Here is a 21986-nt window from a genome sequence, read left to right as displayed (position 1 = left end):
ATTTGCTGTCAAAATGAGGCAGTACATGACAGAGAATCATTGAGAAATTATGAGGTTTCAGCAGCAGTATATGTTTTTCACTGAATGCACTTGTACAAAAGTTTGGGGTCGGTAAGATGTTTAAATGTTTTTGAAAGAAGTCTCTTATGCTCGTCGAATCTGCATTTATTTGGTCAACAAAAGTCAAATTTAAAAACATTTTAGAACTTCAGTAATGGAGAAAGAAAGATTGCATATAACAAGAGATTGTGTAGGATGTATGTGTGTCAAATCAATTACCGGCTAAGCTGTAAAAAAAAAAGTACAGTTTTCTTTAAAAATGCTATCAAAACATTGTTGAATTGCTGCTGCATTGATGTCTACATTGGGAGCTCATTGATGCGTTTGGGACCAAAATTGCAATATGATTGCAGTCGATTGCTATTTCATTTATAAAAACCTAGGATTCGCTTGAACATCAATACCACTAAAAACTGTGCACATCCTCGAAAGTTTACATGATGGTACAGACTTTCTGATAGCACACTTGATTTTATGATTCGGAGTACAATTTTGAATACCGGTACAAAGATTTCTGATGTTTACGGTGCTCAAATAGTTCTATGTAGAACTAGCCATGTCAAGATGGGCAAGGGCAGAGCCGGTCCTGACCTCCCTGGGGCCCTAAGCAAAATTCTGTTTAGGGGCCCTCATACCTGAGTCATGTAAACCATTTGCCATTGCCACACAGTCACACCTGACACCCCAGTGCTCCCACTACAATCCTCCCTCCTTAAACTAGTACTAATGAAAATGTAATTCCTGATATCAGAAATAGACATTGTTACTAGAAAAAGTACATTCTTAATATCAAGAATTCACATTTTAAATAGTACAAATTTAATTATTAATATCAAAAATGCATCCTGTGAATGAATAAAAGCTAAAATGGCTTGCCATAGCATGTCACTGTGTTTTAAATGATAAAAGCAATATTTGATACTTGATGGTTATTTACTGAGGGCTGTGCATCCATATTGACCAGTATGTCCAGCCAATCAACATTTTAAATGCAATATAGCCTATAGATCAATAGTCAAACATTGCTTCTCATCTTGCTTTATTGCAGAGTTGTAACTAAACTGACTTGGAGACTAGATAATCATTGTCTTGTTTTAAACGTATGTGTGCCTAATGAGGAGTGCCATCACACCCATATTGTACTGCTCCCCACAGATGTTTTGCTGGAAAGTGCGCATTTCATTTCGTGCATGCGCATATGAACGCATGTTAACGCGCGACGTGGTTATCTTTTCCGAGCTGCAGTTTATAAACAAACACCGCTGCCCTTTGTCGTTTATCAAACGTAATAAATAATTGTATTTCACTCTCACTTTTTTTTTGTCAGGCGCAAAGTCACAGAACACAGCTCTGGAAGTGGCCGGCATTAGCAAGCAAGACACAGAAAGACCAAAAGATGCACTGCCCAGTTATACAGACAGACAGACAGACTAGAGAGAGATGCACATCATCTTAACTTTACTGTTCTTTGCTGACATCAAACTTGGAGGGGAGAGAACACGATTTCACTCTCAATTCACTCTCATGGTGTTTTTTCTCTCTATTCGTGACCAGAAGGATAGTTTCGCTTAATTTTCTCATTGATGTTGTAAACTTTGATTGATGCGCTTTGACACGAGGGGGAGGTGGGGTCTTGAGTAATTTGCGGGGCCCTACTCAACTTGAATAGTGTGCGTATAGGGCTGATCGGCTCTGCGCAAGGGACATGTCAAGGGACCGATTATAGAGCTCTGTGGTATACAGGTCTCATATCAACACACAGAGACACTTATGAATGCTGTAAAACCTCAAAGCATGTTCTTGAAACAGCTGTGAGAGGAATGCTGATACACACAGAATACTCCCTCTATCATTACTCTCACAAGAGCTTTATTTAGCTCAGAGCTGTTGCAGACATGTCTTTGGGCTGTATATAGATGTTATGGATGTAGCACAGTCAGTGTCTCAGAACTCGAAACCATGTTTGGCAAGAATTTGAGCGTTTGGTTGTTTAAATATTTATCAGAAGTTACTTAGTATACTTTTTACAGAAAAATTTAGGGAGGAAAGTCATATCATAACATCCTTGTTTTATAAAACATCAAGCAATTCACATGGTTTGACAGCGTATGCTGATCTGCGAGCAGAAAACAGAATCATCTGGGATATCCTAGTTTCTCATTTACGCTGATGAAGAGGATGCAGCAGAAATGTATAAGACCCCAGTGAAGCTGCTGCCCTGAAGACAGCTGCAGGAGCTTTGATGTATGTGGAGTAGAGGTCTTCTTGGGTCCTAAAATCTGTACCCGACCAAATCATTTCTTACCCATATCCGACGTGCATAAATTAAAAAAAAAATGTTTAAAGAAAAACCCAACTCAAGACAGACTCGAGTCCTACCAAACCCGACCGCATTTACTTTCTAACCCGACTGTACTCGAACGTAAACGCCATTGAAGTGTCCACAGCCTGCAGCCCGCAGTCAGTCAGGAAAAATCCCCGTGTCCTGCTGACTGATTTGGAAGCTGCTATATTATATTACTAATATAATACATAATAACATTAGTAAAAATATAAAAACAGAAGATCTAAAAAGGTTTTCAGAAAACTGAATCTATAAGAGTATGAATTGTCATAAACAAAGCTAACTAGCTTGTTAGCTTGAGAAAACTTGCCCTCAAAGTTGTTGACATAACTCGAAACATCCGATTTAAAGCCCTTCTCCTTCTTAATAGAGGGTGTGAGAGATGCCAGTTCGATTGACATCGTTCACCATAATCAGTAGAAGATCTTGCAAACAGCGAGTCTAAAATCCATGCTGACCTTTCCAAACGTGATTACGTAATGCGTGGCGCGTCGCAGACCAGCACAAGATGAACAATTGTGGTTAAAAAGTATCTAAATTTTTATTTTATTTAGAAAATGACTGATCGTTTCGCTAGATAAGACCCTATTGCTCAGCTGGGATCGTGCAGAGCCCTTTGAAGCACTTCAAAGCCCTTTGAAACTGCATTGATTTGGACTTCAACAATTTGGTTACCGTTGAAGTCCATTGTGTGGAGAAAAATCCTGAAATGTTTTCCTCAAAAAACTTAATTTCTTTTCCACTGAAGAAAGAAAGACATGGACATCTTGGATGGCATTGGGGTGAGTAAAGTCATTTCATTTTGAGGTGAACTAATCCTTTAAATAATAAAATTTAGTTAAATGGCCAACATAGTTTTAAAGAATTCAGGTCTTCTCGGGTCCATTTGGAAAAAGCACATTTATTTTAAATTACCCGAGATCCGAGGCCACTAATACCGAACCCGCCCCGTGTCCGAGGCACTTGTCGAAGTTTTGGACCCTTACCTGCTCGGGTCTCGGGTCGGACCTCGGGTTCTCGGGTCCGAAGCAAAAATCTAAAGAGTGGATGTGTGCCGCCATCTTATATACCGTATGTATGGGGGAGTGGCTTGGCATGCAAATTCCACTCACCGATCCTTTAGGCCGTTTTTCCTAAACTCAGAGGTGATTGTCAGTGGACATAAAGTCATAGTGATTGACAGATAGGAACTCAAAATATAATATATTTTGCCATCAGGCCCTTTTATTATTGATATCACTAGAGGTCAAGGGTATTATCATAGAAAAGGTCAGTGGTGAGGCGGTGAATTGAAAATTGTTTATATTTAGAAATGACTGGAATAGAAACCGGTGAACAATTCACAATCTTCATCCATGAATTTTGCACCAGCAGTGGAAAATGATGACCATGTTATAAAATTGACCTCACAAACGGATATTTTTGCGAGGGCCACTCTGGTGGGGAATTCCACTTTTTTTTAAAGTACATTGATGACTGACTATCTCTGCCCTCTGCATCTCTGCTGTCCCTTTGAGCTTTCTCTAATGTGTCCATGCATGGAAGAACATCACAAAAGAAACATCTCTTTTTATCCTATAGGAGATTATTCTATAACAAAAGAATACAGTAAGATTAAACATAATTGTCAATCATCATCGTCAATCATCATCATCATCATCATCATCATGTTAACCCATAGCACTCACTCATTATCCCCTTATTTTAATACCGTAATTCTTTAGACTTCCTGTTTATTGAACGAAGAAACAGGGAGGGGGTGGGAAAAGGAAAAGAGAGGGAGGGGTAGTGGAGAAGGAGAGGGGAAAAAGAAACACTTTACTTAGGGGGTTTCCACCTTTCCTGAGAAGAGAAGCAGTTACAGGAATGTTCATGTTTTATGCCTGTCTGGACCTTCTTACCAATGTGAATTTCTTATTACAACATCAGTGATTCCTGAACATACTAATATCAGTAATAGTTACTGTTGTAACTTGAATTGATGATTGACATGAAGAAAAATGTACTGAAATGATGATGAATTCAAATTCTTGCCTATAGGGTTTCATGGAATGAAAATTGACAGTCACAAAGTGTATAGGCTATTTACTTATTATTCACAGTATGAAAATTACTGTGAAAAAATTCCATCCGGATGTAGAATATCAAGTGTGCGTGAATCATTTCCTTCTTGAACGTCTGTCAGACTCGTCGACCTGTGTACAGCCATACATATGCATGCATTGCAGCAGAGAAAATATCAGAGAAATGTGAGGCTGATACCACCAATCTCCATCCCACGCCGCAAAAAAAATAATTCTCCAAAACATTTAAAATCTTAATTTGAATGCATTACTTTAATATAGTCTTTATATCAATTCTTAAATCCCAAGATTGATCTTTTAATTCAATTATATTTTCAGTTGATTCATAAATGAAGTTTCACTAAACATAATTTAGCCTGCCTTCTATCCAATATTTGCAATAAGCTTTGTCCTTAGTTACTTTTGATAAGAAACAATGTCTCAGATTTCAAAAATATTATTATTTTTTTATCATATGTATTCCTGAAATATTTCCAAATGAATCAATATCGAATCAATTCTTAAAATACCATATACCATGAAACTGATATTTTCTGAGATTTTATCGTGCTATGAAAATCTTAGTCTAATCTTCTGTTGCAATCCTAGTCTTCCCACATATCATATTTGTAGATGGAAAGCAGTGTTTAAATGGATTGTCAGACAATGTTAAATCACTTCAAGTGTGTGATCTAGAGGCAGTAGAAATGTGGGCGTATGCACGAGAAAACCCGGAGCATTGCTGGGAGTCAGGGAGTTCAGGAATGCTGAAGGGGCAGTGTATGGAGGCAGGAAACAGACAAAGCCGATCTGATCATAGGAATGAAGAGTGTGTGTACGTGACCATTTGTGTTCATATGCACATGCATATTTACACACATTTTCAGATCTGGTATTTCTGAGTTCTTCTGGCATCTCAATTTATAATTTGGTATCCAGCGGCATTGGGGGGAATAAGGACTATTGTTTTACTTCTCACTTTTCACCTTCATTTCTTCGTAATTTTGTTGTAGATTAAATTGATATTTTCAGAATTGAATAGACTTTTGTTATTATTTGCTTACAATACTTTGGTATTTTTCTATTTTCGCATATAACAGATACTGTATAATAAAAATTAATTGTAAAAAAAAAAAATGCTAGTCTCATTTCACAAGGTCTTAAAATAACTATATATATTGCAATTTTAAGACCTTGTGAAATGAGTCTAGCACTGCATTCTGAAATGTAATTTTTTTACATTTAATTTTTTTGTGTTTGTATGTATGTGTTCACTGCTGAATACCTTTTGTGTATGTCTTGTTTTGTATGTTGGAAGAATTGCATATTATATGTATAATAAATTAACACTCAAATGAAATATGTAAATGATTTCTGAAGCCTGTAATTAAACATAATTTGTTTTAGAGTGTCGTTAAATCCTCATCTGTTCATTTGAACAATTTTGCTTCAGTGTGCCAGAGATTATCCTGAAGGGCTTTCAGGAGACTGTGCCTGCCTTTATAAATAGGCCAGAATTTCAGAGCCCAACTCACCCTGACAGCCATATATGCTTATGAATACGAAGACTATTACTGACAACACTTGCGAGCAGTCTACGATTGTTTTGGAATCATAACGTCAAGTTCATGCCACAGCTGCTGTTTTGATTGACAGAGCTAGAGGTTGACAGAGGTTATTCTGTTGAAAATTTTTGGTTCCCTACTCCTTTCTTCATGCTGCAAGGTCATTGGCTAGTCAGTTTACATTTGGATCTGATTGGCTAGCTTCCCAAATGACAATGGTTCATGCTCAGAATGTTTGTTCTAATGCGACCTACTTATGAAATCTTTTTGTTATTCATGCTGCACAAAGAGAAAATGTTTTGGCATTCAGTGAACACAAACACAGGTTAATCATGGTTTTATCATATGCATATTCTGAAATGCCAGTCCAGTATATTTGACATTCCATTGGGATGATTTGTTTTTGCAAAATAAATCCTGATTCTATGCCACCCGATTCCAAATCCCTATATTCAATAAAAAAAAAAACTCCTTCACTCATTCCCTAAATGAAGATAACTGTTTTTCAAACTGTACCTCAATACTTCCTGGTGGGGGATGAACGATTTCAGATTTTTTTTGTCGCCATTTATGTGATGAAAGTCGAGTTGACATCAACTAGTTGCTGATGACGTCACTGATGAACAAATAAGCCTGAACCTCGAGCTGAGACTCGAACGCGGGTTGACTTGTGCACAGCTATGGCATATGAAACTGTAAGACTGGAAAAACTGGAAGAGAGGGCAACTCTCTGGGAAAACAAAGGAAATTAGCTAACATTTGAACTCTCTCTTGTGAAAGTAGCATCACCATTCGACACTCGAGACACAAGTCTCACCTTAGCATCATCCTAATCTACAACTCTTATCTCTGTTTTAATTTAATGTTACTTTAGATAAGTGTACGTGGGAAACCATGGCATGGCCAATCCAAAGCTATTATAAGAGAAGTATTGTTGGTCGACTTTTATCTTTAGTAGTGGCCATACCTCTGCCTGAAGTAAACGTTACTTTAAAATTCAAGTGTATACAAACTAAGGGAGGCTATACAAAAGTATATTTGATTGTGTAAGCGTGAACGTGACCATCTCAGATATATAGCCAGTTACCTCTGTTTAGTGACCGAAGCTGGTGAGTTTGTGATCATGAGACCCATGTTAAACAGAAGGCGTGAGGACCTCAAAGCCACATAGCTTCATAATATGAGCGGGTAAGTAAAGATTTGAAAAGAATAATCAAATGTGCTGCTAAACTATTATATAGGCTAAATGATCAATAACCAATTGGCATTCTAACCTAAATTCGAAGTCGTGACAAAATGGAGTCAGATAAGTTTAATTGGAATTAAATTACTTTGCCACGCGGAAAAGACAGTAATGTGCAGAAACCTTCTTCTGTTCTATTGGAAACTGCAACACCGCGCTTCTACATAAAAGGTTATTTTTATCAGTTCTTTTGTCTTTGGGCCGTTATATTTCTCACAGATTTCTGCTCGTTCTAAATCAGATATAAATAAAGTAGCACAGTAAAGATTATATTTATATGAATGCATTAGTGTGAGAGAGAGAGCGATTGCGTGTGAATTGCACCTGGCAGCGTCTCTCTTCATCAAACATATCTTGTGGAGCGCTCTCTGAGCATGCATTTATTTGTCATTTTAACTAAAACGGAGCGTAAAAGTGGACTTTTAAAGATTTTTACCCTGTTGCGCCCTCTATATGCCATGAATGATCAGCGACTAGTCGACGTCAAGCTTAAAGCACCATGGCAGCCCATTAAAGTCGACTAGTCTGTTCAACCCCTACTTCCTAGGCTAATTGCTGACATAAGGTGAATATTTACTAGTGCTATATCTGATTTGTTCTGTCTATCTGGCACCAACAAAATCAAAGAGCTCTCGATGGCCCTTGTAAACCTTGCAAACCTAATGATAAAGAGCACTACTGGAATAAACAAATAATCCCAATGGAGTGTAAATTGTGCGCGAATGGCATATCAGAATATGGATTTGATGAAACCATGATTATTGTGTAATAACATGTTTGAAATCCAAATCAATGGGAATCTCTCTCTCTCTCTCTCTCTCCCTCTCTCTCTCTCAGGTTTGACTTGTTTGATAATGGGATCAGTTTCATTGCTCCTTAGATTTGTTGGATTGTGTCCAGATAGAGGCAGATGAGGAACATTTATGTCGGGATTGATTTTTCTCAGGCCAATCACTTCAGTTTGTCTTGTTTCCTTGAGGTCTTGTTGTCGAGTCAGTCAATTACCAGGATCTTTATGCAAGTAAACAGTAGTTTACATTGTACAATTGTTTAATATGATAAATGGGAACTGCGTCCAGTGATTCCTAACTAGAGATATGTGGACACGGGAGGATTCCAGGGGGCACTTGGAAAGCTTGTGCTTTGAAAACTACAAAACAGACATCTTAAAAATAACAGTGCTTATCCATCTAAATTTACAACATGGAAGTAAGCTATTTCTGTGAGTGAGTGTGCAAGACTTCAGATTCATTAGCTGCTATATGCAGTAAATGGTAAACCTATTCACACTAAAAACCAGTGTGTTTATGATTATGATATTAAGAATTATATGATAAGAAATGCCATTTTTGCAATATCAAGCAGCTTAATATTAATAATAATGCTGAATGATATCCAAAATAACACAATTTATTTGTTTTTGGTTTGGTTTTGGGGTACATAAGACAATAAAAGTTGGGAAACTATAATCCAGATTAGGATGATTTGCAATCACTTTTGGTTTTCACAATGACATCTTGAATTTGAAATGAAAACATTGAGGTTGACATACATAGGCTATATCTTGTTTGATCGTTATGATATAATTTGTATTTAGTTTTCAGTAACTCAAATGTTTCTGTGGACCATGCAACTAAGGATGGGTGATAAACCGGTAGAAATTTGTCAGTATATTAGATCTGTGCATTTGGTCTTATAGCCTAATATACCTGCTGCCGTATGTGTCAATAATGTTAATCAAACAATCTCATTGCTCGACTGAATTACTTTTGTAACTTTAATAAGGATGTATTTAATTTACACAGACTATGCTGTGTTTTTTTTATACATTTGATTACTTTAAATAATTTATGTAGTATTTCTATAGACCTATCTAGTTTTTCAGGTAGGTCTACTTAATTTGTGTCTTGTTTTATTATAGTTTTTTTTTTTTGTCCTATTGCTTGTAATAGTTTTTTTGTGATATTGAAATTGGTTATGAGATTTATGAAATTTTAATGGTATCAAAATTTTTCAAATCATTTAAGACTTATTTAAAGTACAGCTGGGTGACAAAACGATAATGATAATTATTGCAATGTAATATTTCTTGATAATATAACAAAAGTTTGATAAATGTTCGATATAATGTTTATCTGCTAAAGCGAAATAAAACTGCACTACTCATTTGAACCATTTATCAGCTCATCTCGATCACATGATATATGTCTATGTGATTTAAACTAGTTTAACGGTGGGCCCACAGCCATTACATATTTAAAACCGTAATATCCTATACTAAACCTAAACTAATCTTGACAAACTATATATCATTTTGAAAGCTTACGATCTCTGGTTTTCATATTTGGTGACTCATTTTCAAAATAAATTACAGAGGAGCCGTAATTTATCAATTTGCAACAAGAATATCTTCATACTCCTAAGACGTGTTCAGACCTTTATTTTGAAATAGCGATGAACATGAAAAATCATGAAAGAATGGTAGAAACCTCAGTTTGTTTTCATGCCCGATAATAACATCAAAAGATTAGCCTGGAAATCCAGACCTAAATCTGAAAGATTAAGGGTCTGGCTTCGACTAATGAAAATAGGCCAGCTCGAGGGGTGGCACCAAGCATGCATTTGAAAATCTCACTGCACGCAATTGGATAACGCTACGACCAATCACAACAAGCCCCACACACTTAGCTACCAGCGGAGCTAACTGGTAGATTAGACTCTTGCCGTATCCGGTCAGCAAAACAGCAAAAACGCCCTTCTTGCAAAGGAACGATTCGAGCGGCGTCTTCTGTTCCTCTTTTAGATAAAAAGCCAAGTCTAACTCGTTCATTGTAGTGGCCAAAGCCGTTTCAAACAACTGGTGTTCATCCATAGCCATCTTGCAATGTTTACTAATGACTTCAACGTCACAGCGCTGTCGTCATCTGTTTAGCTCGCCTCTGCCCCGCCTATATCAGATAACCCGATGTGATTGATGCAGCTTGGATACAAGGGCATATTTAATGAGCATCATTACTCGACACCAGAGTAAACTCGCTGAACAAATTCAACTTGTGCTCTCGCGAGAACTCTGGATTTCCAGGGTATCAAAAGATAACATCCATTTAATTTTTTTAGAAAAAAGGTCTGAAAATGTTTTAAATATAAAGAAAAAAATAATAGATTCACCATTTGTGATGTGGCAGTGAACTATAACGCACATACGTGTTTTTTTATGTGTTTATTAGAGGTTTAATTAATATCAAAATCTGATATGAATAGGATGTCTACTTCATAAATTGTATGAAAACTGTGGAAATATATGGTTCAGATCACTCAAACCACATATGGAAATGGAGGCGCCCTTATATGGCCTTATAGGCCTATATATTTTTGGCTTTGATTTTCTTGTGGTTTTAGGGTCCATCATGTTTTGAAAATATATATTTTATATAAAATATGGATAACAAAATTTTTACGTTGTACATTTTTCATACACTCAAACTTTTATAACTTTTTTTCTGTTTCACTTCCTTAATTTATTTCTCTTCATTAAAAATCTGCCAAATGTCTTCTTTAAAACAAGACCAATCTTACATCTATATTCCAAAGCATTCTTGAATTACAGCCATTTAAGTTCGGAATGGGGGTGTGACACTGGCATTTTCAACAGCTCTAAAAAAACACAAGAAACACTGTGCAATGAACGATCCAGTTGGAAGCCTTTTCTATAAATCACCATCATTTACCTTAAATTTAATGTAACACTAGTAATGGAATATAATTACAGTATTTTTGTTAAGTTAGCATTTGTATTTACTAAATATATTTAGGCTACTGTTTTTCATAACAAATACAATAAAAACCATTTAGTTACATTTTACCATGGTATTGAGGAACTATATATGTGGTTTTATCTATGGTTATCATGATTTAAATGTATGTTACTGTGAATGACCAGTGGTTAATTTTAATAAAAGTAGAGTCCTAGACTCAAACAGTCAGAATATTTCAATTTTACCCTATCAAAATTACGTTGTTATAATTTTTACAGATGTTACTATTTTTGTTAATTATCATAAATTTACATCTGCATCCCAACTCAAGCTACTGTCAAATGTGCATTTCGAAGAGACAAAACATGTAATATTATTCTTGAAAATCAGCCTCAGGTTGCACTTGCATCTGGGCTGTTATGGCTGAGATCCTCTCATTTTTTGTTGTTCCTGAGTTGGTTGACCGACTCCTCTATCACCTCACCAGTTTCCATGGTGATCTCTGGAATTTCATGCCAATCTGAAGGCACTGTCCATCACAGGTGCCATGTTCCCCTGATTGGTGATAGCTGAATGAAGACCAATGTCTCCATGATTACGGTTAAAGTAGAATATACTAACAAATATAAGTAGCCTAATATTCTAGCTCAGGACTATTATTTAATCTAAATACATTTAGTTTTTGCAAAGTTTGTTGGATCGTTCTGTGTCATGGAATACCAGCTAAATATTTAAGTTCCGCTCTCATTGCCATGCTGAAGGTTTATCCCACAGATAGACCTAATAATGTGACCACAGATTATCTAAATGACTTTAACCAGCTCTTATTCACGGTGAAATGAGTAGTCAGATTAGGTCTGATGTATTCTGGATGTCTCATTTTAATCAAAGGTTAGGTTAGGGTTAGGGTTAACCCTAATGATTATGATAATGATTAATCTCATGAGAGAATTGAAAGAATAGACTGTCTTATTGACTTCATTCATTTGTCTTTGTCTCTCTCTCAGAGCTGGAGGCGAAGGAGGCCTGTGAGTGGCTCCGAGCGGCAGGATTTCCTCAGTATGCTCAGTTCTATGAAGGTAATCCAGAACTCATCCGACAAAAGTCCACTCAACCCCTCCATGTCTGTCTCTTTAATTTGCCCCTTACCTCTGTGCCTTTTTGTGACTCAGTGTTATTTTCCTATTTTCTTTTCATCTGGTTTCCCTCCATATTTTCTCTTTAGAGAGGTGCAGAGATGCGAGTGGAAGCGCTCCACTACAGGAAGCTTCAGTGTTATTGTGTTTCAGGATTAGTGATTGGGGAAATGCATGTGAGACCAGATGGCTTTTGGTTCAGATGGGTTGTGAGTGTAAAGTCATGCTGAACCAAATCACTGCTCTTTAGAAACAATCAGAGGTACTGCAGATGTTCAGGGCTTGTTTTAGTCCTGCTGATCTGCTTCCCCCAGAATATGATTTGTGCCATTTCACGCACACTGAAGTTAAACAAATCTGAAAGCTCATGCATACTTAGTTCACAGAGACTGGAACTATTTTAAGAGAAATTCATTTTAATATAAAATAATTGGCATGGTTCACCCAAAAATTAACATTCTGTCATCATTTACTCACCCTCATGTCATTCCAAGTCCTCTGACTTACTTCTGTAGAACATAAAATAATATCCTGGTCACCTATTTTCCTTATAATGAAAGTGAAATGAGGACAGGTGCTGTCAAGTTTCACAATGACAAAAAAGCATTATAAAAGTATTTTGGAAAGTGATTCATATGTCTATATTCCAAGTCTTCTGAAGCATATAATAGCTTTGTGTGATGAACAGAACTAGGGATGCACTATATAAACATTTCGATCTTTGCCATCATCTAACGCACACTTAAAATTAACCCTTTAAAATACTAATAATTTATCAACAAACACAGTAAATGTAATCTTAAGAAAATCTCTAAACAGATTTTTCCCACTATGATGTGATGCCTAAATTTAATTTTAGCATTCAAATTTTGATTTTGGTTTTAAGTTTTGGTTTAATTTTTTATTTAAATTTTTTTATTTAGACAAAATAGTGTAGGTTTTTAATGGAGGCCATTTATCGGCTCACCCATAACATAAAAATTATTATCAACTTATCGTTTAAGACAAAATTCTAAACTAAATCAATCAATCAATCAATCAATCAATCTTCTACAGTGGAAAGTAATGTAGGTTTGGAATGACATGAGTTAATTGAAAACAGAATTTTCATTTCTGGGTGAGCTATTTTCTAATCTGTGAATAAAAACTCTATCCTAATCCTATTTTTAAAACTCATTTGTGGTCTGGGCAGACAATATCACACTAACTTTTTTATTTTAAGTGAAATGTGGTCTCAAAAGACCACATGTTTCCTTACATCCTGATCTTTTTATTCATACAGCACCTGCAGGAATCTGTTGTTGATGCTGTCTCCTTTGTGAAGCAGGCGTACCTGTGACCCAAACAATGACGAATTCACAGACAGGTTCTAATATTAGCCTGCTTAGATTTCACTGGCAGGGCTGAACCTACACCTGAATGTAGATAAATCAGATTTTTTTTTTTTAAAGATCATGCCTCATAGGCTTTACACTTATGAACAATAATAATGACCAATATGTCTCAGAACTTTTTTTTTACCAGCCCATAATAACAGAAGAGAGTTTTTTTGTTGTTGAAATCATGGTTCTTTATTCATTAGTGAGCCAGGGTTCTGCCAGATCTGTTTTTCCTTATGTTTGGAATCTAAACACATTCTGTGCCACCTTCCTAATGATGCTTCCCAATGCTGGGAGAAAAAAAAGTTAAAACATTAATTGCAAATTAAGTACCACAGATGAAGATAATTCAAAGACATTACATTTATTGTTGCAGAAAGATTTTAATGCAAAAAGTGACTTTATATTAAATCAGTATGTCCACAGCAAACCGTTTTGCAATCTGTTCAAGGTAGATTAAGTGCAGAGGAAATGTTTTTACTTTAAAATTTTGTCTGCAAGGTAGATGCCATATTTAATTTTATAGATGAAAATGAGGCTGCGAGGGATAGACTTTTGCAATAGCATGTGCTGTATAAAGGTCCTAAATCACATGTCATTTTCCAAACTCATAACTTTCAAAACCGCTTTTATTGAGGTTTTTATCTGCTGAAAGTCCCTTCGAAAGATGTTTCATAAACAACAGTACAATCCATTGAACACACTGTACTTCCATCCTTCACAACCTTATTTCATTCCTGTCACAAATCAAAATAGCCTAAGCTCGATGTACAGACATCTAGATACAGGCTGTTGTATTGCATCCTGTTTTTCAGCATCTCTCACCAGAAGTGTCACCGCTTTTATAATGCTGTGTTATGTTAAAGGCAGGGATGCACGATATTTACATGGTAGATTGGGATGCATGATATTTACATGGTACTATATGAATTATTGACCAATATTAGTGATAATATAATCTTTAATATTATTATCATGTTAATATTAATAACAGCCAATTTAATTAATATTATCCATTTTCATACTGCACATTATGAGGCTGTGATCCCTAAATTTGCTTGGAAAAAAGTCTTAAACCTAAACTTTAAAAAAACATGTCTGGAGGACCCTGTATTCAGCACCATACCTTTACATTCTGTCCAGCTGTGTTTGAACGCAAGCACATGTCCTTGAACATCTGTTGGTAAAGGCCCTGATATACTCACAGTATACTGTTAGTGAACATCCTGACACCGCCCACTCTGCTGAGAGCGGCATTTAGATAATAATGTTAATATGTGCTTTCCTTTCAATAACTAAATTAACACACAACAAAAAAATGACAGCAATGAGAAAACAGCACTCAAGCATCTGATCATAGCAGTGTGGATGTTTGCAGGAGCTCTGCAATTTGACACTCTGGTCAAGTCACGTCAAGTTTATTTATTTATTTATAGCACTTTGAAAGCAAGCTGCGTTACAGTATTAAACAGTATCAGTGTCTCTCTCAATTAGAATTACAACTACATTTAATTGTTTTTACTGGCGGGTGTCTGATCTCGACGGACTGAACAGAAGAAAATAACCAGAGAGGATTTCCACGGCAAAGAAGGCTGAGCTTTTCTGGAACGTTCGCTTTGGCGAACTGAACTCCCTAAACGAACACAAAACTATTTTTTTCTTTGGCCTGATTTTGTTCACAATTACCAGTTCGTTCTTTGATTTTATATGAAGTATATCTGGGCCTTTTTGTGTGGCCTGGTGAGGTGTGTTGCCTGTAGTAGCAACTGTTTTGTTTTTTATTGTCTGCATTAATTCTGAAATAATCATATTTTTATAGCTAATCACAGTAATGCCTTAATTTTGCTTCTCTAAATACTTATCAATGTTTTATTGCTTTCAAAATTCTTCCACTTGCAAACTGATGAATATTTCAAAGCCGAATGCAGCAACACTTCCGTTCACTTGTCTCATTTAAGCAACCTGACACACACCTGTCATCTGCTTGGCTTCCTCTCACAGAGTTGTGTATTTTCCTGCTGCATGTCACAGACTAAGTTGGCAGTCACCTGACCCACATTGGCTGTGACAGAAACAGTGATGTGCTGAATTAATGATACGCCGGCTGCCGGGATGTTCCTGCTGTTTGTGGCGTAGGTCTTGTATTGGATTTTTTTTTATATACCAATAAATATCAAAGCGAACATGGATTCATTCATCCTCTAACATTTGCATAAAAATAACTTTATAGGAACTTTAAAAAGGATGTGACGTTAAAAAAAAGCAAGACTTTGATCATAGAATAACTGTTATGAATTTGTATAGGTCAGTACTGAGGCATTCTGTGATCTCTGTTGTGTATTGATGTCCAGCTTCAGTGTAACAGTCAGCAGTTTCCCACTTTTATCTTGGCATCGTCCCCTGATGCTCTATTAAAAACTCAATAGTTGGTACTGTGTTTTAAAACAGCAGGGATGCCGGTGTGTGTCTGTGCCCTGTGTGTAATTTTACCTTTGAAAAGTGACCGTATGGCAATAAACATTGATTTCCGAGTCGGGCTTCCCTCGTCCCTGAAAATAGCCCTGCATTTCAAAAGAGGAAAAGGTTATATTATATTCTTCATGTATGCTTGTATTTTTTAGGAAAACAAAACATTAAATGCAGTAGAGTGGTCTGGATGCTCTATTTGATGTTATTTGCTCACGCGTGTCTGGAATCGGCCTTCTGAATTTGAGTAACAGCACTAATTGAAAATTTCCTTCAAACACAGAACAAAGTAGTGTTTTACTGTGTGTAAGTAAGAAAGTTATGAGTGAAAGGACACTCATAACCAAGACAGTTTTAGAGAAAGTGATGTGAAGTACTTCTCGTTCCTGATAAACAAAAGAAATGTCAGCTTCACACTGACATTGTGCGTGTCATTCTGAATTGGATACTGTAGAATTGCCTAGCTTGACTTAAATTTGACTTTGTTTAGCAGCAGGTTGATTTCCTGTCCCTTTGTTCTTGTGTGAGCTTAATTCTTTCTGGCAATCTTCCTGTACTACTGTCATTACTTGGACCTGCAACTCAAGAGGGGAAGGAGGTTGAAACAAAAGCTGGAAATGGGACACCTCAGCAATGTTGACGCACTCAAAAATGCACACACACATACAATACGCAGGTATACACACACCACACTCACATTCTGACTCTCTGTTCCATCTAAAATAGTGCTGCCCTGGTTGTTATTTGCCAGTACATAATTGTTTTTCCAACAAATTTTTGAAGAATATCACTAATACAATGTAAGACATAACTCCTGTTACAGTGTATGTATTTCTATATTTTAGAGCAAGGTTCTTCTACATTGATTTTTGTTGTTGTATATGTACTCCAAACACACATTAGCCTTTGTGCTAACAAGGACATGTTTGAATCTGACCTTTATGTCTCAATCTCATCCCACCACACCCTCTGTCCACTTTCCTGTCTCCTCTCTATTGTCCCCTAAAAAATATAATATCTTTAGCCGGTCCCTCTAGGTGTGTCCAGTGACATTCCATCTGGATAAAAATTTTGACAGGTTAAATGCCTCAGTCTATTGCACTTTAAGTGCAAAATTAAGAGCTCCAACCCATTTACAGTGACCAAACTGAACAGAAGTATTTGCATTGACGTGTACCATCTAGGTTACATATGGTGACCCTCGTTCCCAGGTCGAGCCGGACGAACAGGAATCTCGCTAGAGAGGCCAATCTACTTCGACGAGCCAATGCAATTGGCGTGCAATCATTTGCATGAACTGTTCAGCCATGCAGCGCGGGTATATAATGAGCAGTAGGTGCGATTGCACTTCAGTTTTTTGCTGAGGAGCCGTGCCGATAAGCTGGCTGCCCCACCGGGCCGCAGCAGATGTGGCGACGGGACGTGGTGTCTCCATTCCCTCTTTCAGGAAACGAGGGTTACCATATGTAACCTAGACGTTCCTTTTCAGTCGGTCAGTCGACGCCACGTCGAGACCGACGAATAGGAATCCCTACCAAAGGGCCACAGCTGCTGACCCCATCCAGCGCCCTGTGCAAGCCTCTTGCCCCTTCTTGCCTGTAAGGACGATAGGAGAGGGCTTACACGGAGTATATCTGTCACTGTTGTTCCGTGATAACCCATACAGTGAGATTATTGGATAACACTGGGAAAGCGTGCCCTTCTGTTAGGAAGGAGAATGCTGCAGAACCCACATTCTTCCCTGAAGGAGTTATGTGGAGATATACATATGGACTAACCCGAAAGTTGTACTGCATATGAATACTGGGTGACTTAGCCCAAGGGAAAGACACGGGCTTCCGTTTGGGAGCAGCCATGGAAGAAATACACATATGGGATCCCCGCAGGGTCACACACGTGGGACCCAGCCTAGACCCGGTTCTCAAGTATTCAACGGATAAAGGCCTGGCGCCAGACGCTTCGCCACGTCCGGGCCTAGGGTGTTGGAGGACTCAACAGGTTTTTCACTCTGGAGCAATAAGTGTGCACAGTAGGGTGCAGCAAGCCGACAGAGCCGGGCCTCTCAGTGCTTCTACCCGTTTAGGGTGAGAACACGGGAGGAGATTGGCTCTACACGTAGGCTATAATATCTAGCGAACGTGTTATGTGTTGCCCAGCCCGCAGCTCTACAGATATCTGTTAGCGAGGCGCCACATTCCAGCTCCCAGGAGGATGCAACACCTCTCGTGGAGTGAGCGTGCAACCTGAGCAGGCAGAGCACGCCTTGTGCTTGGTAAGCCAAGGCGATGGCATCCGCAATCCAGTGGGCCATCCTCTGCTTGGAGACAGCCTTTCCCTTCTGCTGGCCTCCGTAAAAGACAAAGAGCTAGTCTGAGGTCCTGAGACTTTGAGTTCTGTCCACGTACAGGACAGAGCAAAGCCATGGCTGGGTCTGCCTCCTCCTGGTCCCTGAAGGGAGTGGTAGGAACCTTGGGCACATAGCCAGGCCGTTGTCACCCGGCCCGAACTCTAGGCACGATTCGTCGACCGAAAATGCCTGCAGGTCCCCTACTTGATAGAGGCCAGTGCATTCAGCAGCAAAGTCTTCATGGAGAGAAGCTTTAAGTCTGCTGATTGCAAAGGCTCAAAGGGAACATCCTGGACTGCTTGAAGCACCAGGGAAAGGTCCCAAAAGGGTATGGAGGGGGGTCGAGTAGGATTCAACCGTCTCGCTCCAACCCTTGTTGCAAGAAGGAAAGCACGGACCCTATCGAACATCTTCGGGGGTCCTCTCGGCGAGATCACCACCCGACGAACAGGTTCCACTTCAAGGCGTGTGCACGTCTCGTAGATTGCGCCCGCGCTGAAGTGATGGTGTTAAGTACCTCTGGGGGTAAGTCACCTAGAACCTCTGCGTCCCGTCCAGGGACCACACATGGAATTTCCAGAGGTCCGGACACGGGTGCCATAGTGTGCCCCGTCTCTGAGTCAGAAGGTCCTTCCTCAGAGGAATGGGCCAGGGAGGGACTGTCACGAGGAGCATGAGTTCTGGGAACCAGGTCCATTTGGGCCAATAGGGAGCCACCAGAAGGACCTACTTGTCCTCCCTGACTTTGCACAGGGTCTGTGCAAGTAGGCTAACTGGGGGAAACGCATATTTGCGAGGGCCAAAGGGGGGCCAGCAGTGTGCCAGTGTGTCCGTGCCAAGTGTTCCGTTGGTCAGGGAGTAAAACAGCTGGCAGTGGGAGGTCTCTGAGAAGTCAAACAGGTCTACCTGAGCCTCCCCGAACTCTCTCCAGATCAGCTGAACCACCTGGGGGTGGAGTCGCCATACCTCCCAGGAGCACAGCTCGTGATAGCTCGTCAGCCACACAGTTGAGCACACCAGGGACATACATGGCCCGAAGCAACCTACGATGCTTCTGACTCCAGAGGAGGAGATGGCGGGCGAGTTGTGACATGCATCGGGAGCGTAGACCACCTTGTCGGTTTATGTACGCACCAGTCGCAGTGTTGTCCGAACGGACCAGCACGTCCCTGCCCTGTAGCGGCCTCTTTAAGCGGCTCAGGGCGAGACGTATTGCTAGCAACTTGAGGCAGTTGATGTGCCAATGCAGTTGGGGGCCCGCCCACACCGCTGACACTGCATGCCCATTGTACGTGGCATCTGTGAACACCACAGCATGCCTGGACACCTGTTCCAAGGGCACTCCTGCCCGCTGGAACGAGGGGTCTGATCACGAGTTGAAGGTCTGGTGGCAAGCCGGTGTGATTGTTACCTGGTGAGTGCCATGATGCCACGCCCATCTCGGGACTCGGCCATGAAGCCAGTGCTGAAGCGGTCTCATATGGAGCAACCCAAGTGGAGTTACCGCTGCTGCCGTTGCCATATGCCCCAGGAGCCTCTCAAAAAATTTCAGTGGGGCCGCCGTCCTGCCTTTGAACGTGTTCAAGCAGTTCAGCACCGACTGAGTGTGTTCCTCTGTGAGGCGTGCTGTCTGTGTGACTGAATCCAACTCCATACTGAGAAAAGAGATCCTCTGCACGGGGGAGAGTTTGCTCTTTTTCCCAGTTGACCTGAAGACCTAACTGGCTGAGGTGTCTGAGCACGAGGTCCCTGTGTTCGCATAACTGATCTCGAGAGTGTGCTAGTATGAGCCAGTCGTCGAAATAGTTGAGGATCCGAATGCCCTGTTCTCTCATGGGAACAAGGGCCCCCTCCATGACTTTCGTGAAGACACAGGGAGACAGGGACAGCCCGAATGGCAGGACCTTGTACTGATATGCTCGACCCTCGAAGTAGATTGGCCTCTCTAGCTAGATTCCTATTCGTCGGTCTCGACGTGGCGTCGACTGACCGACTGAAGAGGAACTGGACTTTAAGTGAACTCAAACCTCTTTTTAGTCCCTCTCAGTTCATATCACATTCAAACTGGGGTTTTTGGGAACCCAAACAATTGTAATAATAATAATAATAATTAATATATATAATATAATAACAACAATAGTAATAATAATAATAATAATAATAATAAGCCAATAATCTGTATCAGACGATAAAAGTGGTTATTTTCACTATCAGCCAATTGTTTAAAAACAGCTGATGATCAGAGCCAAAAAAAAAAACATGTCAGGCAGCAACTCATACTGTGTGTGAAGAAAATCTTTATTGTGTTGAATTTAGGGCAGTTGAAGTTAACACAATAACTCGTTAACAGTTAAAAAAAAATAGCGACCCTATGAATTACCCATAGTTCAAGCCAGAGTTGCCAGGTCTGCGTTTTTTTGCCCTACACCATTATTTGTATGTAAATACAATATAGCATAACAATGTAGCATGCCTCCCATCCAATAATAGCAAAGATCTTTGTGCTTTGTCACTTCTGATATGAAACAAAGTCTCAGGAAAGTCATCCAATGTTCACAGTTCCGTTAGTTAGCTATAAAAAACAGTAGAGAGGAGCTTATTTACTATTAATTATGTGTATGTTTTATTAAATATTTGTTTATGAAAACTATACCTTCTGTGCAACTGCGTTATATACAAACAACAATCCAAGATCCCTCCAAGAGACATAAGCACTGTCCAAAATGGAAGGGTAAAACAGGGTTGGAGTGAACACTGACCGCATTATGAACACCAAAATGCTGCAAAAATTGGGTTCCAGATAAGACTGTTTTTTATTTTTTTATATTATTTGAATATTTCATCTGGGACAATGTATTTGGGAGGCATGAAGGGGCAGCCAGGGAGGAGGACTTGCATTCTCAATGTGTAGCCAGGATGAGGGATTGACTAAATTGCTTGAATGGAATCAGTTTAGAGTAGAGCGTATATTCGCTGCCCAATTATATATTAGAAAATTAGGAAAAGCCAGACCACCCAATTGATTTGTCTTCTGCAGAATGCCTTTTCAGTCTTTTTATTTGAAAGAAAATTAGAAATAGAGCTATCAAGTGCAACAAAAAAGGACTTTGTAATAAAAATAGGAATGCATTGAAATAAATATAAAACTTTGGGTAGTACGCTCAATACAGTGAACCCTACCAGCCAGGGATATAGGGAGGAGAGACCACGACTAAAATCCTTAAGCATACTAAAAGACACTTAAGCAAAGGGACAAAGTTGTGATCAAATAAGTCTACAAAGCTTTTTGTCACATTTATGCCCAAATACCTAAAACTCTGTAAAGAAGATCTGAAAGGCAGAGATGCTAATGGGTATTCGAAGGCTGCCATATTGATGGGCATTAATTTACTTTTACTCAAATTTAATTTATAGCCTGAAATTGGTACTGGATCTGCTGGCAGATTTTGGTCTAGAGGAATGGAGTGCCAGGGTCAGACACATAACAAAAGATCATATGCGCACATAAAGACAGCTTATGCTCAAACCCTCCCATAGTATCGGTGCATCTCTAATAATAATAATAATAATAATGCATTTTATCACTCTAGAACTCTTTACTCCATGAAAGCAACATGTAAATCAATTT

At 39.0% G+C, this 21986-nt stretch overlaps 1 protein-coding gene across 4 annotated transcripts in view; it reads left to right on the top strand.

The window, feature by feature from the left end:
- stard8 (StAR related lipid transfer domain containing 8) overlaps positions 1-21986 on the top strand; it is a 64705-nt gene that overhangs the window by 22131 nt on the left and 20588 nt on the right. For all 4 annotated transcript variants that reach the window (XM_079871680.1, XM_079871679.1, XM_079871678.1 and 1 more), the window contains one exon: positions 12038-12109. In XM_079871680.1, coding sequence (XP_079727806.1) covers positions 12038-12109 — 72 coding nt within the window. The remainder of the gene's footprint in view (positions 1-12037; positions 12110-21986) is intronic.

The sequence above is a fragment of the Squalius cephalus genome, assembly GCF_949319135.1.
Source record: "Squalius cephalus genome assembly, chromosome: 5".
NCBI lineage: Eukaryota > Metazoa > Chordata > Actinopteri > Cypriniformes > Leuciscidae > Squalius > Squalius cephalus.
Note: the sequence above shows the minus strand (reverse complement) of the source record. Positions and strands in the feature narration are given on the sequence as shown.